We start from the raw sequence: 11693 nt of genomic DNA, 5'->3' as shown, positions 1-11693 counted from the left end.
ATAGTGTAACTGTATATATACTCGAAACATGAAACAAAATGCCACCAAATCATAGTAATGCTTTAGCTCGATACGCTTGCATATATTCAAGAATCCTTAGTTATCCTTTATTCCTTTACCTAAATGGCTAAATGCCTATCGAGCTAACTAATTTTTCTTAATTATCTGTAATTATTTATGTATTGTGCTTGTGTGCTTCATTGACTTAGTGTGCTTGAGTGTTTGTTTGACTAGCCGATCATGTGCATTTCTCATCGTATTGTGGACGTGTGCTTAGTTGATACCATAGATGGTACGAGGCTTGATTATGCGTTGAGATCGTATCCTGGGTTGAGGGGGGTAGGGAAGAGGAAATAAAGGAGGTATAGTTTGCGGTTGGCTTGTTGGGATGTAGGAACCCTAAATAGTAAATTGTTGGCTCGTAGATGTGGTTATAAAGCCTTAGATTCAAATAACATGTTTTGCATAAAACTAGATGGGAAGGACATATGGTATAAGTTATTGTATTCATGGTCTGATGGGACAAAAATTAGGGTGGCTTTCCTAGTTAAAGGATTGCACGATAATGTAGTAGAGGTAATAAGGCACATGGATTGGATTATTGTAACACCCGGCTTTAAGCGTAACACACACTGGTACAATGTATAGATCACTTATAAACTCGTAACACTATTAATAGTGTATATTTATTTTATTCCATAATTTCACAAGTACACAAATAGTTTGATAATGTGACAAACAACATTTTATTCATTGCAATAATCCTAAAGTATAACTAGTTTTCTTGTACTAGCACTTCATTGTATCAACCTTCAGCACGCTTGAAATATATATTTTGTCAACAACACATGTTGGTGAGTTTTCATAAGTTTTGCGTATATGAATTTATATAAAATGCGTGATTCAACGATCATCATGTAATAAATACTCAAACATAATGTAAATGAAAGCAAGTAGTGTCGTCCTCCCGTTCCTTTAGTTGAAGCCGTAATAATAGGGGAAATAAGAACCACTAAGCAAAACAACCGAAGTTGAAAGCGTTAAGCAGCACTGGGTACATCCCGTCGGACCCTCCCACTATGTATATGTGTTTGCGTTTGCGTAACTTCCCCCATAAAAACTAAACATGTTGCACATAATTCACGTATAATCATAAACAACACGTGGGAATAGTATTAACACGAACGATAAATGTGAATTGGTTAATTTGTAAACAAGCGCATAACTAACGAGATACAAATCGTGACGTGCTACACCTCGAAATATTAAAAGCGTTAAAAAGGTGTTATGAAAAACTCACTTGTTAAGTAAGTGAGTCGAGTGCGAAAAATGCCTTTAAACAAGTGAACTGACAAAGTTCGGTTCAACAAATAGCCCTAGATAAATAAATAGATAGGCTTAAAAAGAAGTTGCGTTAAGAAAATAATTTGACGGGAATGTTCAGTTTATGACAAAACAATTTATAAAGAAAAAGTATTTTGGGTTTATTAAAAAGGTTTTTGGTTATTTGATTTGTTAAGTTAATTTATTTTAGTCTTAGAAAAATATATGGTTATAATACTTATTAGTTAATTTAGGTGAGTCCGGTTTATTCCAACTGAACAATTAATAAGAAAACTAGTTTAACTAGTGGTTTGTTTTTTGGTTGTATACGAGCTCGGTTTTTTTAGTCGGGTTTGTACCTAACATTATTTGAAAAAGATGAAGTACTATAATAAAAATTATGTTCGTTCTTGATTATTAGTTTATAAAAATAAAAGTTGACTTTTAAACATAAAATTCATAAACCAAACATAAGCGAGCCGATTACGAAAAGAAATAAACATTACCCGGGGATTGAATCACAAAAGAAAAAGAAATAATAATTCTTGAGCAGTTGACTTTTGAAAGTCAAATTGGGGACTTAAGAGAAATTGACAAGCTTGGATGGTTTTGAGTGTAAATTACTTGTGCAAAGAAATTGTAGAGAATTAATGAGCTTTATATAGGCCCAAAATCGTTAATAACAAGGTCAAAGTGAGTTAATTTGATGGTTAGTCAAGAGGTTAGGTATACGGCTTGAAATCATAGATTTTGATTAACTAGTCAATTATTATGTCAATTAAATGTCTTTGACTCAACTGATGAAAGAAATATGATATAATACTTAGGATTAAGTTTGTAACATCATAAATAATGAAACAACATTTTCACCATTTTATTAATAAATGAAGATCCGAAAGGTGTCAAAATTTTAAAATGGATCGGGTTTTTGATTTTTAAAAATGACGAATGTCACAAATGGTGCTAAGGTTAGTACTAGACAATGGAGTAATGGCAGTAGTGTATTCTTAGGCATCACTTGTGAGACAGTATAGGGACCAGAGTAAGATTGAGCTTTGAGATTGCTTAGGCGTAGTCGTGGGGACCATAATTGCATAGGTAGGAAAAAATCTACATAGGAGGTGATTTTAATGGCCACATTTTTAAAGATAATGATGGTTTTTATTTCGTACATGGGAGTTTTGGTTTTGACGATAGGAATGAGGGTGGGAGGGATCTCCTAGCTTTTGTGGTGGTCCATGACCTAGGTATTATTAACTTGTTCTTCAAGAAAAAGGAATAATATTTGATCACTTTTAGAAGTGGGAAAGCTACATGCAGATCGACTACGTTGGTGGTATCACTGCAAGGTTATACTCGGGGATGCAGTAACGACAACTGCATTTGTTGATGGCATATATAGGCATGAGAAATAACCTGTCTAGGTTGCGCGGGTGATTTATACCTAGGATTTGGTGGGAAAATTTAAAGGGCAAGAAGATTACAATCTTCAGTCTTCAGATACAAGATCGTACCAACAACTTCGGTTGTATTAGACGGGGACTGAAACCAAATGTGGGATGATATGGCATCCACAATTACTTAGCTAGCGAAAGGAGATAGAGATTTGGATATGTAGACAACTCTATTTAGAGAAGTGAAAACCCTTACTGTGGAAGGGAGGGGGAGTCGAAGCGTACCCAATATAACTAGGAAGAGTGGATTAAGCAGGATTTGTAAGACTTTCACCCATAGGACTTTATAGAGACGTAGGATCAGGGTTAAAGAGCTTTTCTTATATTGTTGGTGATCTTTGCATGTAAGCTTCCTATTACCGTCTATGACGTGTTAGTTGTTAATATTTCTTTCTTACCTAATTTTGGTTTTGGTAGTTTACCAGGGTTACATTGTTTGTACTTTTCATGCGGATATCATTTTGGTTGTTTATATTCATGCTAGATCTATCCACTCAATGTTACCAGTATACTTTTCATGTTCACATACCATGTTTGGAGTTGAGGATCTCCCTGGAAGTAGTCTCTTTATCCCTATATTTCATCCGACCCATACCCTACCAATTATTTTGCTATGTGTGGGATTTTACCGAGTATGGTTGTTATTAGTGGTTTTATAAAGTAGCATTAGTTGGTAATAAAAAGAATTCGGATTACTTTGTTTGATTAAAATTATTTTGGAGTCGTTTTTTTACCTCTTGAGTTTGCTTTAACTTGGATTTTGCATGTTTTGGATTGTTGTTAAAACGAGACTGAGTTTAAAGTCTTGTGTTATGGTCACTGGGATGAGCTCGCAATTGCGAACATGGAATGCAAATGTTAGAACGGTGAGCAGGGAACACCGTTTCGCCTCCCTCACATTGCACATCTGCGTGGTGATCTTGATGTGCACACCACTTGTTGCACATGAATTTGAAGGTGGTGGGTCATGTGACACTTGTTTATTGGTTGAGCAGAATTATACTTATTAGTATCATGTATTAAACACATATTAAAATAGAGTGAATGGTAAATTGTGAATATAACATGGATTGAGTGGTGTAGGTGAATGACGAAGAAGGTGATAAGTAACACTGAGCGAATGATGAAAGAGGGGTATAAGAGGTAGCCTAACCGCATAAATTTGATTTTGAAAAGAAACGCATTCCAATTGATCATGTATATAAATTAACACGTATGATAAAATGTTTACATACTAATTTCTTACACAATAATATCATCCTACACATTATAATTTATTTCATCATATACATGCAATACCATTTATTATTCTTTTATTCCACAAGAAGACACAAATAAGGAAGTTCATAAGATGCATACAAAACACCAAGAATCATTTAGGCACACGGAAATATATTGGTATGGGATTATGAGGTTCCGGTGGTGCATCCCACACCGTAAAGGCACTCGCTGAGTTCATCCATTTATCGGTCATGTTCTCATAATGTCGATCCAATACATCCTTTAAACTCTCGGTTGTGTTCACCCACTCCAACCCTTTTTTCGTGTACACTTCTTCGTTGAAGTCACTCGTGAAAAATCTATCCGCTTCGAGTCTCCTGGGAAATCAGTATATTAATAATTACTTTGTTCATAATTTTCAGTTTCGGTTTTGTTATTGTTTGAATTTGTACCTTGATGCCATAATGATAAATATTACAAAAGCTGTCTCGCTAATGGCAAAACCTTTGATCTTTTTCTCGGCCGCCATTCCCACCAAAAGATCAAGTTGCTCAACATCGTTGTTGTACACTTCACGCAATGTGTCAATCGCTTCTTTATCGTCGGTTAGATCTTCCCACTTTGAGATCGGGATCAAGAAAAGTGATCTACGGAACTCGTTGTACCTTGCTACATTCCTTTCCCTGTCCCTGTAAACTGCATCACCATGCTTTTAAATTAATGAATAGCACACATGAAAATATCACATTGTCTTTTCTTTGTTTAGTGTTGTTAGAATTGTGTCCTCCAAATGATAAGCAAGTTATATTAAAACTGACTAAACTTTTTTTCCTCATAGAGATATCTATATATGGGCATATGATAACACACATTTTTTGTATAAGATTTTTATGTGACAAAATCACATAATTTGAACAGAATATTTTTAGAGATTAAAAGATGATCAAATTGTGGTAGGAGTGGAAAAATCAAATGTGAATAGATGACTCTGTTAAATACGCAGCCAAAGCTTCGGATTATTTTTTTTGTACAGTCGAGTCGTCCCTAGTCATAAGATTTATTTGTATGACCAAGTTTAGTAAGAGAAAGGCTAAACTTACTCTCAAGCGAGGGTAAATCGACAAGATCTGGACGATCTGTGCCATCGACATTTTGAGGCACAGCCACCCTAAGCCATTCAGGATAGTTCCATAGTTCAAGTGCCCCACATGCTTGATGTCCCATTGATACCATTTGTGTTCTTAATCCGATCTTCGCTAACTCTTTCTCCCCTTTCCTCCCAATCAAATTTGTCATGTCAATCCTGTAGAATGCATCATGAACATGCATATATACTTGAATATATAGTTTAATAAATTTTAAGGACTTACTCTTTGGCCACATTTAGAGACTTGTTAGGGCCTGGTGTTGAATCAACATCCCTAATAATAAGTTGATCAGGTAAAAGAGAGTGCATTCTGTAAACACTCACAAACTCTTCGGTTAGCGAGTAGGGTACCCCATGATTATTAGGCTTCTTTAACCCTACAAGACCTCCCAAAATTGGTCCTCCAACATGCCCAAATGTGTCCTTGAACTTTTTACCCAATAGCCCATACCTAAATCATACCATTTTCAAGAAAAATAAACATACTATCAATTAGATATTAATTAGTAACTATATACAAGGGAGAAGGTTGTTTAGGGCCTGGGTGGCCCCGACCCCCTGTTTTTTTACATAATAGTGTAAAGTTATCCGTTTTCGTCCGAAATTTTTTATACATAGTGTAAATTTAGCTGTTTTCGGCCGAAATTTTTTATACGTAGTGTAAAATTTAGCCGTTTTGACCGAAATTTTTATATACGTAGTGTAAATTTAGCCGTTTTCGGCCAAAATTTTGTATACGTGGTGTAAATTTAGCCATTTTCGGACGAAATTTTTTAAACGTAGTGTAAAATTTAGCTCTTTTCGGCCGAAATTTTTTATACGTAGTGTAAAATTTAGCCTTTTTCGGCCCCCTTTGTATGTGAATTTATATATACATTTTGAGTCCGCCCACCCCCCCCCCCCTCCTGGTGTCTTAGTCCAAGCTTCGCCACTCACTATATAACTAGTTTAAATTACTAATTTACCAGTTTGCTCTCATTGCTACATGAAGCATGTCTGTTTTGAGAAGCTCAACGGTCCAATCGATCGTGTGGATCTTGGCTATGACCGCAGATGTTACTAGTCTTGCATGACGATATAGATCTTCATCGCTCAAAGCATGATATTCTTTCTGATTATAAGATAATCAGTTTGCAAATGAGAATAATTATTAACTATTGAGTTTGAATTAATTAATTGTGTGAATAGATGTGTTTATATGCTTAACCTTCAATGCCTCACAAATTTTATTGTGCTCTAGGATAAAGAGAGATTGTAAGGTTGATAAACCAATCCAACCGTTACGGACATCGCCTGATAATGGAACCCCATCATTGTCATGTTCGAGGAGGCCGTCTTCCGTGATCTTTAGTTTTCCGTCCTTGAAAGTTCTTAGTTTCTGTAATTTACTCAAGTCACTTCCATATACCGCACTCCCATCCCTGAAATAGTCGTCCACTGAAAATACTGATACCGTACCAGTACCTTACCAAAATATACCAATTGAAAACCGATACCGTACCAGTACTTTACCAAAATATACCAATTGAAAACCGAGTGAAATTAGAAACCAAATACCACGTACCAAAAAAATACAAACAAATTGTTTGAGCCCTTATAGGGGTTGTATTACTGTTTGTTTTGTTTCCTAACTTCTTACTAGGGTCTTGGTATATAATGGCACCGTTAGAAAAAGATACAAGAAACATTTGTTTTATATTAAACTTATCGGTTACTTATTGTTTTTAAATATTTCTTATTTCTTTGTGAATTCTTTAACATATATTATTTAGTATTTTCGAACATGTGTACTACACGGGGTTGAAATATTTCTATTTACTAGTAGATAGAAAACAAAGTAACATAAAATAGATTTTAAAGTTTCTTACATAAAGGATAATTCAAAATAAATGTGTTTAATTAGTATAATTAATAATTTTTTTAAGAAGTAAGTCATTATTAAAAAGAGAGAAGTGTATTTAAAATAAATATAGATGTAGTCATGTAGATATAAATTTGATTTTGATTTAAGTTTCATACTTTATATAGTTCTATATTTAGCAGTACTGATGTGATGTCTGTTCAGTAAATATTTTATTTGAAAAACAAACAAAATACTGAGACTATCTAATATCTTTACAAGTAACAATTTTGAAAGAGAGTTAGAAAATGTTAACTCAGTAAAAAATAAATATATTGATGAAAAAGTAATCAATGCATAATTATGAACATAAAAGCATTGGCATTTGTATTGGTAATTAAGATTTCAGTTTCCATACCACCAAGGAGTTCTGATGTTAAGATGACCTTTATTAATGCCATGAAATCCAGTATCAACTTCTTTAGTCTTGTAAAATTTGAAGGATTTGAGAGGGCATTCACTAGCTACTTCTTTAGGTGCCTTCAGTTCAATGATCTGAAGCAAATCCACAGTGTCATATGTTAGCAGTTCATGCATCATATGTTGTAAATTAATTAAGAGCTTATGACCGATAAATATGAGAGTAAACGTACTACTGGAAATTAATTGGATTGAATTGCTACGAAAATTTGTACAAGCAAAATTTCACGTCGCAGTCTGCCACAAATTCTCGATGAAAAGTGAAACTCTAGTTTTTTTTTTTGTCAAGATTTCCGTCAAAAATTAAAAATAAAATTACAAGTTGCGTCAAAAATATGTTGGAATTTCTGACATAACGTACAATTTAAATTTGTATTAATAATACAAGTTGCGTTGATAATGCGTAGCAATTCAGTCCAGTTTTGCGTCATAAACCTATCAGTTTTCTAATAGCTAGTTAACTAAACCTGGTTGGTTTCTTCCATATGGTCAATCCAATCATGAATCATGAACTGAATCCATGAAGCAGCAATCATGTTGAACTGCTTTCCCGTATCGATTAATTCCCTGCGTGTCAAGAGCTTCGTTGCCACCACCATAGGATCTGGGTTTAGTAGCTGCATAAAACTAGGAGTTTCAATACTAAATCTATTTCTTTAAGATAATTATTTATCACTACACAAGTAAAGTTAAAAACATAGATGGTAACAAAATGGACAATTCTAACCACTATAACAAATATCTATACTATATATACTATATTGTAATACGTATTAGAAGAACAAAAATAATTTTACATAATTTTAATATTAGTTTAAATAGTTACAAACATATATATATATGATAAAATCCTTCTAAATACATTGTTGACTTTTAAACCATATATATTCCCACACAATTGTTAAATGACCATAACCTTTTCCTTCGTTAATATTTTTAAAAAGGTTTACACCATAAATGTAAAATAAATTAACATTTTATTTTATTTTTTTAATTTTAATATGATATTGCTATATATAATTTTTAATTAAAAAAATTAATATGTTATGTGATACCAGTGTTTGTGTGTCCCACTATATATGTGTGTGTGGGAATTCAAACAAAAAAACTTATATATTTTTTCCAAAAGATAAATGAATTTAATTTTATAGATTCATATATAGTATATATGTACTTATTGCTAAAAATGAATGAAAAATTATGAATATTTTTTAGAAAGATTACATAAGTGACTGGGTTAGTTCAACAGCTCCATTAAATATGCTTTAATATTTTTCTAACTTAAGTATTCGTTCAGCAGTCTCGTAATTATATATATTCAAAGGCAGTAGCCGGAGCCCGGAGTAGTTATATATTGTAATATATATTTTATATTTACTCAGTTGTTTTTATATATACGTGGTTTACAACTCGTAGTATATATAAACTATGAAATCTAAGTTCAGAGAAACGATATAATGATTTTTTAAGTTGATTACAAACAGTTCTGGTGTTTATAATTTTTTAATTTTACTCATCTCAAATAGATAATTATGGACTTAATTATTCATTTACACAATTCTTTTTATTGTTTTTCATTTCGACAAATGAAGAGATTATATGGGGTAATGGTTATAAAAATCTTGTCTAGGCGTTGATTAGTCCCCGATTAGTCGTTAGTCCCCGATTAGTCGTTAGTCGGTACCTCACCGACTAGTCGTCAATTAGTCGCTATTTGGTCAACACGGTCAAAACATAAAATTTATTATGAAATTTGGTGTGTGTGTGTGTCTTTGAAAAGTTAATTACATATAAATTCCAATCCGATTAATTTTTACTAGTCGCTAGTCCATGTCTTACTGCTCGACTAGCTAGCGCCTAGCCGCCCAGCGATTTCTATGACACTGCTAATACTGATGTTTTCATGACCAAATTCAAAAACCAAATACCAGTGATACATAATCTGAAACATTGTAAATAGTTTGTGTTGTGGTTAATAATCATAGTACCATAAATTAGTTAACGTTCTTGTTTTTTCTGATTAAAGAAGTCATGTTTGTAGTCGTGAAACCTTTTTACCGGTTACTTTCTTCTAACAGATTATTATATGAACTTTCATTAAAAAAAACATAATTATTTAAATTACTTTATTCAGATCACTTGGTTCAAAAAGTTCCGATCTAACTACCTAGTTGTCATTTGTACATATAGTCATAGCCCCATGTTATCACAAAACATATATATGCATATATTTTAGTCTATGTTATCGACCTTGATGGAAGATGTTCATTCAATATATTAAAATTTTACAGGCAATTGGTTTTGACAATTCAAAATATATATAAGTCACTAGTTGATAATACCCCAATTTAGCAAAGAAGTAATTTCGTTTGCCACGGTAAACAATTGAGTTATCTTTATCTCCATTGCAATGTTGTGTGTTGTTTTGAAACGACACAATTAAAATTTTGAGGCGGTTACTCATATGTTAGAGTGGAATTGTCTGTCCTAATAAAGTAAAAGTTAAGACTATTATTCGTCAAATTACGAGTATAGTTATCATCAACAAATGAGACATAGTATGGAGAGATTGATAAAATCTGATTTTATAAAGATAATCAAACCCTAGTTCGGTCTAACTTTTGAGAACTACATTTAAGTAATTGCCCATGAAATCATTACAAAATGATAAATTGAAACAATTTTGTTTCATTTATCTTCTTTGTTTTTAAGGAGATTCGACATAAGAAAAATACAAGAAAAGGAAGTGTAAATAAGGAGAGAAAAGAATAATATATGGTAGTAATTTAGTATCAAAATTCGGGTAGTTCCTTAAATAATTAACTGTCCATGAATGTAAAATTTAAATGACGTAGTTTTCTGTTTCGAAGTAAACACTATTCTTTAATGAATAAAAAGTTTAACTACAAAAATTTGAGCTAGTCTACAAGGTACCTTATCTTTCTGATCCATGGGAGGCATGTTGCGGCCAAAGAAAGTCCCTTCCCCTCCAGCGCCTTCATCAAAAGGATCATTGAACTTCCCGTCAGCTGTCCTGAAGGGAAAGTCGGCAGGATTGAACCGAACCCCAACCGGAGGTTTCCCAACATTAAGCAAAATATACTCATCGTGAAGATGTCTCCGTATGGCTAGGTAGACCAGCCCCCTGAACACAGGCAGACGGTGCCAATGGATCCTTGACTTATCAACACCATGAATTATCTACAAACAAAACATGCTTTAAAGTTAGTACATCATTAAGTGTTTAGGGACATGTATGCAGACACGCACCTGGAAAAGAAACTTATCGGTAAGTTTCATCCTTTGAAAGACATCATGGAAGTCGTTATGGATGAAGTGTTTGAACGGAATCATATTAAGTTTTATCTTCAAGGAGATTAATATGGTATGTTTTATGAGATTTAAAGTAAGAGTATTGCTTATATATAGACTGATCGAAAGTTAATGCTTTTCAAGCAACCAAAAATTAAATACTTTTTAAAGAAAGAGTTAATGTGAGAATCTGAGCCACGTCTAGATATATATTAGGGAAAGAGGTGTTTAAACAATCAAAAATTAAATACTTTTATAATCAATGTTATAAAATAGGAAATATATGTCTTCAATTGTAATCTTGCTTAAAGAAATGAGTTTTAATAATAAAATACGTGGTACTAAACTTGCGCGTGTGTTGCAGCGTGGACACCGGTGTCAAAATGATATCTAAAAAACAGTGGGAATTCGGTAGGTATGGTTTGATTCGTTATTTGATAGTCCGATAGGATGACTACAGACGCTATAGCATCTAGAAAAAAAAACTCACAATGTGATCAATATGACATCTAAAAAATCATGATATAGATCATGCCAAACGTTTATATATACTTAACTTTTGTTTCTCATGTTTAATAACATAAAATAAAACCAATCATATAAGGTAGCGTTTGGTATGCAAGAAGGAAGGATGGAATGGAATGACCCATTGTGAGAGAATGGAGAAAAGTGTGTTTGGCTGATCAAAGGAATGGAATGACCCATTACTTAGTCCATTTCATTCTCTCTAAACTACCCAAATTTCATTCCCTCCATACCTCCATTTTTTTTTCATTTCATTCCCTCCTTCACCCTACATCACCTCCACGACCCTCCTACCACCACCCACCATCAACATCCACCACCACCTACTATCGCCGCCACCTGCCACCAACCACCACCATCGTCGTTCACCTCCGCCACCACCCACCTCCAC

At 33.4% G+C, this 11693-nt stretch overlaps 1 protein-coding gene across 1 annotated transcript; it reads right to left on the bottom strand.

The window, feature by feature from the left end:
- Positions 1-4121: 4121 nt before the first annotated feature.
- Positions 4122-10901, bottom strand: LOC143616225 (alpha-dioxygenase PIOX-like). Its single transcript, XM_077089116.1, has 10 exons — positions 10736-10901; positions 10400-10666; positions 7933-8082; positions 7404-7540; positions 6353-6566; positions 6111-6256; positions 5369-5596; positions 5099-5301; positions 4451-4694; positions 4122-4375 (listed from the first exon to the last, which is right to left on the bottom strand). The coding sequence occupies exons 1-10, from the start codon at positions 10817-10819 to the stop codon at positions 4150-4152; spliced, it is 1899 nt and encodes a 632-aa protein (XP_076945231.1). The 5' UTR covers positions 10820-10901; the 3' UTR covers positions 4122-4149.
- Positions 10902-11693: the final 792 nt, after the last annotated feature.

This window comes from Bidens hawaiensis, unplaced genomic scaffold (genome assembly GCF_021521415.1).
Source record: "Bidens hawaiensis isolate Kalapana, Puna unplaced genomic scaffold, B.hawaiensis_p1.1 tig00046258_1, whole genome shotgun sequence".
In the NCBI taxonomy this organism is placed as follows: domain Eukaryota; kingdom Viridiplantae; phylum Streptophyta; class Magnoliopsida; order Asterales; family Asteraceae; genus Bidens; species Bidens hawaiensis.
Note: the sequence above shows the minus strand (reverse complement) of the source record. Positions and strands in the feature narration are given on the sequence as shown.

What these genes read in the sequence shown, in the direction of transcription:
- LOC143616225 (XM_077089116.1), bottom strand. Translation starts at nt 10,819, where the DNA reads ATGATTCCGTTCAAACACTTCATCCATAACGACTTCCATGATGTCTTT. An exon ending in CCGATAAGTTTCTTTTCCAG is followed by an intron (nt 10,667 to 10,735) that starts GTGCGTGTCTGC and finishes TTTTGTTTGTAG; the next exon opens with ATAATTCATGGTGTTGATAA. An exon ending in TTTATCATTATGGCATCAAG is followed by an intron (nt 4,376 to 4,450) that starts GTACAAATTCAA and finishes CTGATTTCCCAG; the next exon opens with GAGACTCGAAGCGGATAGAT.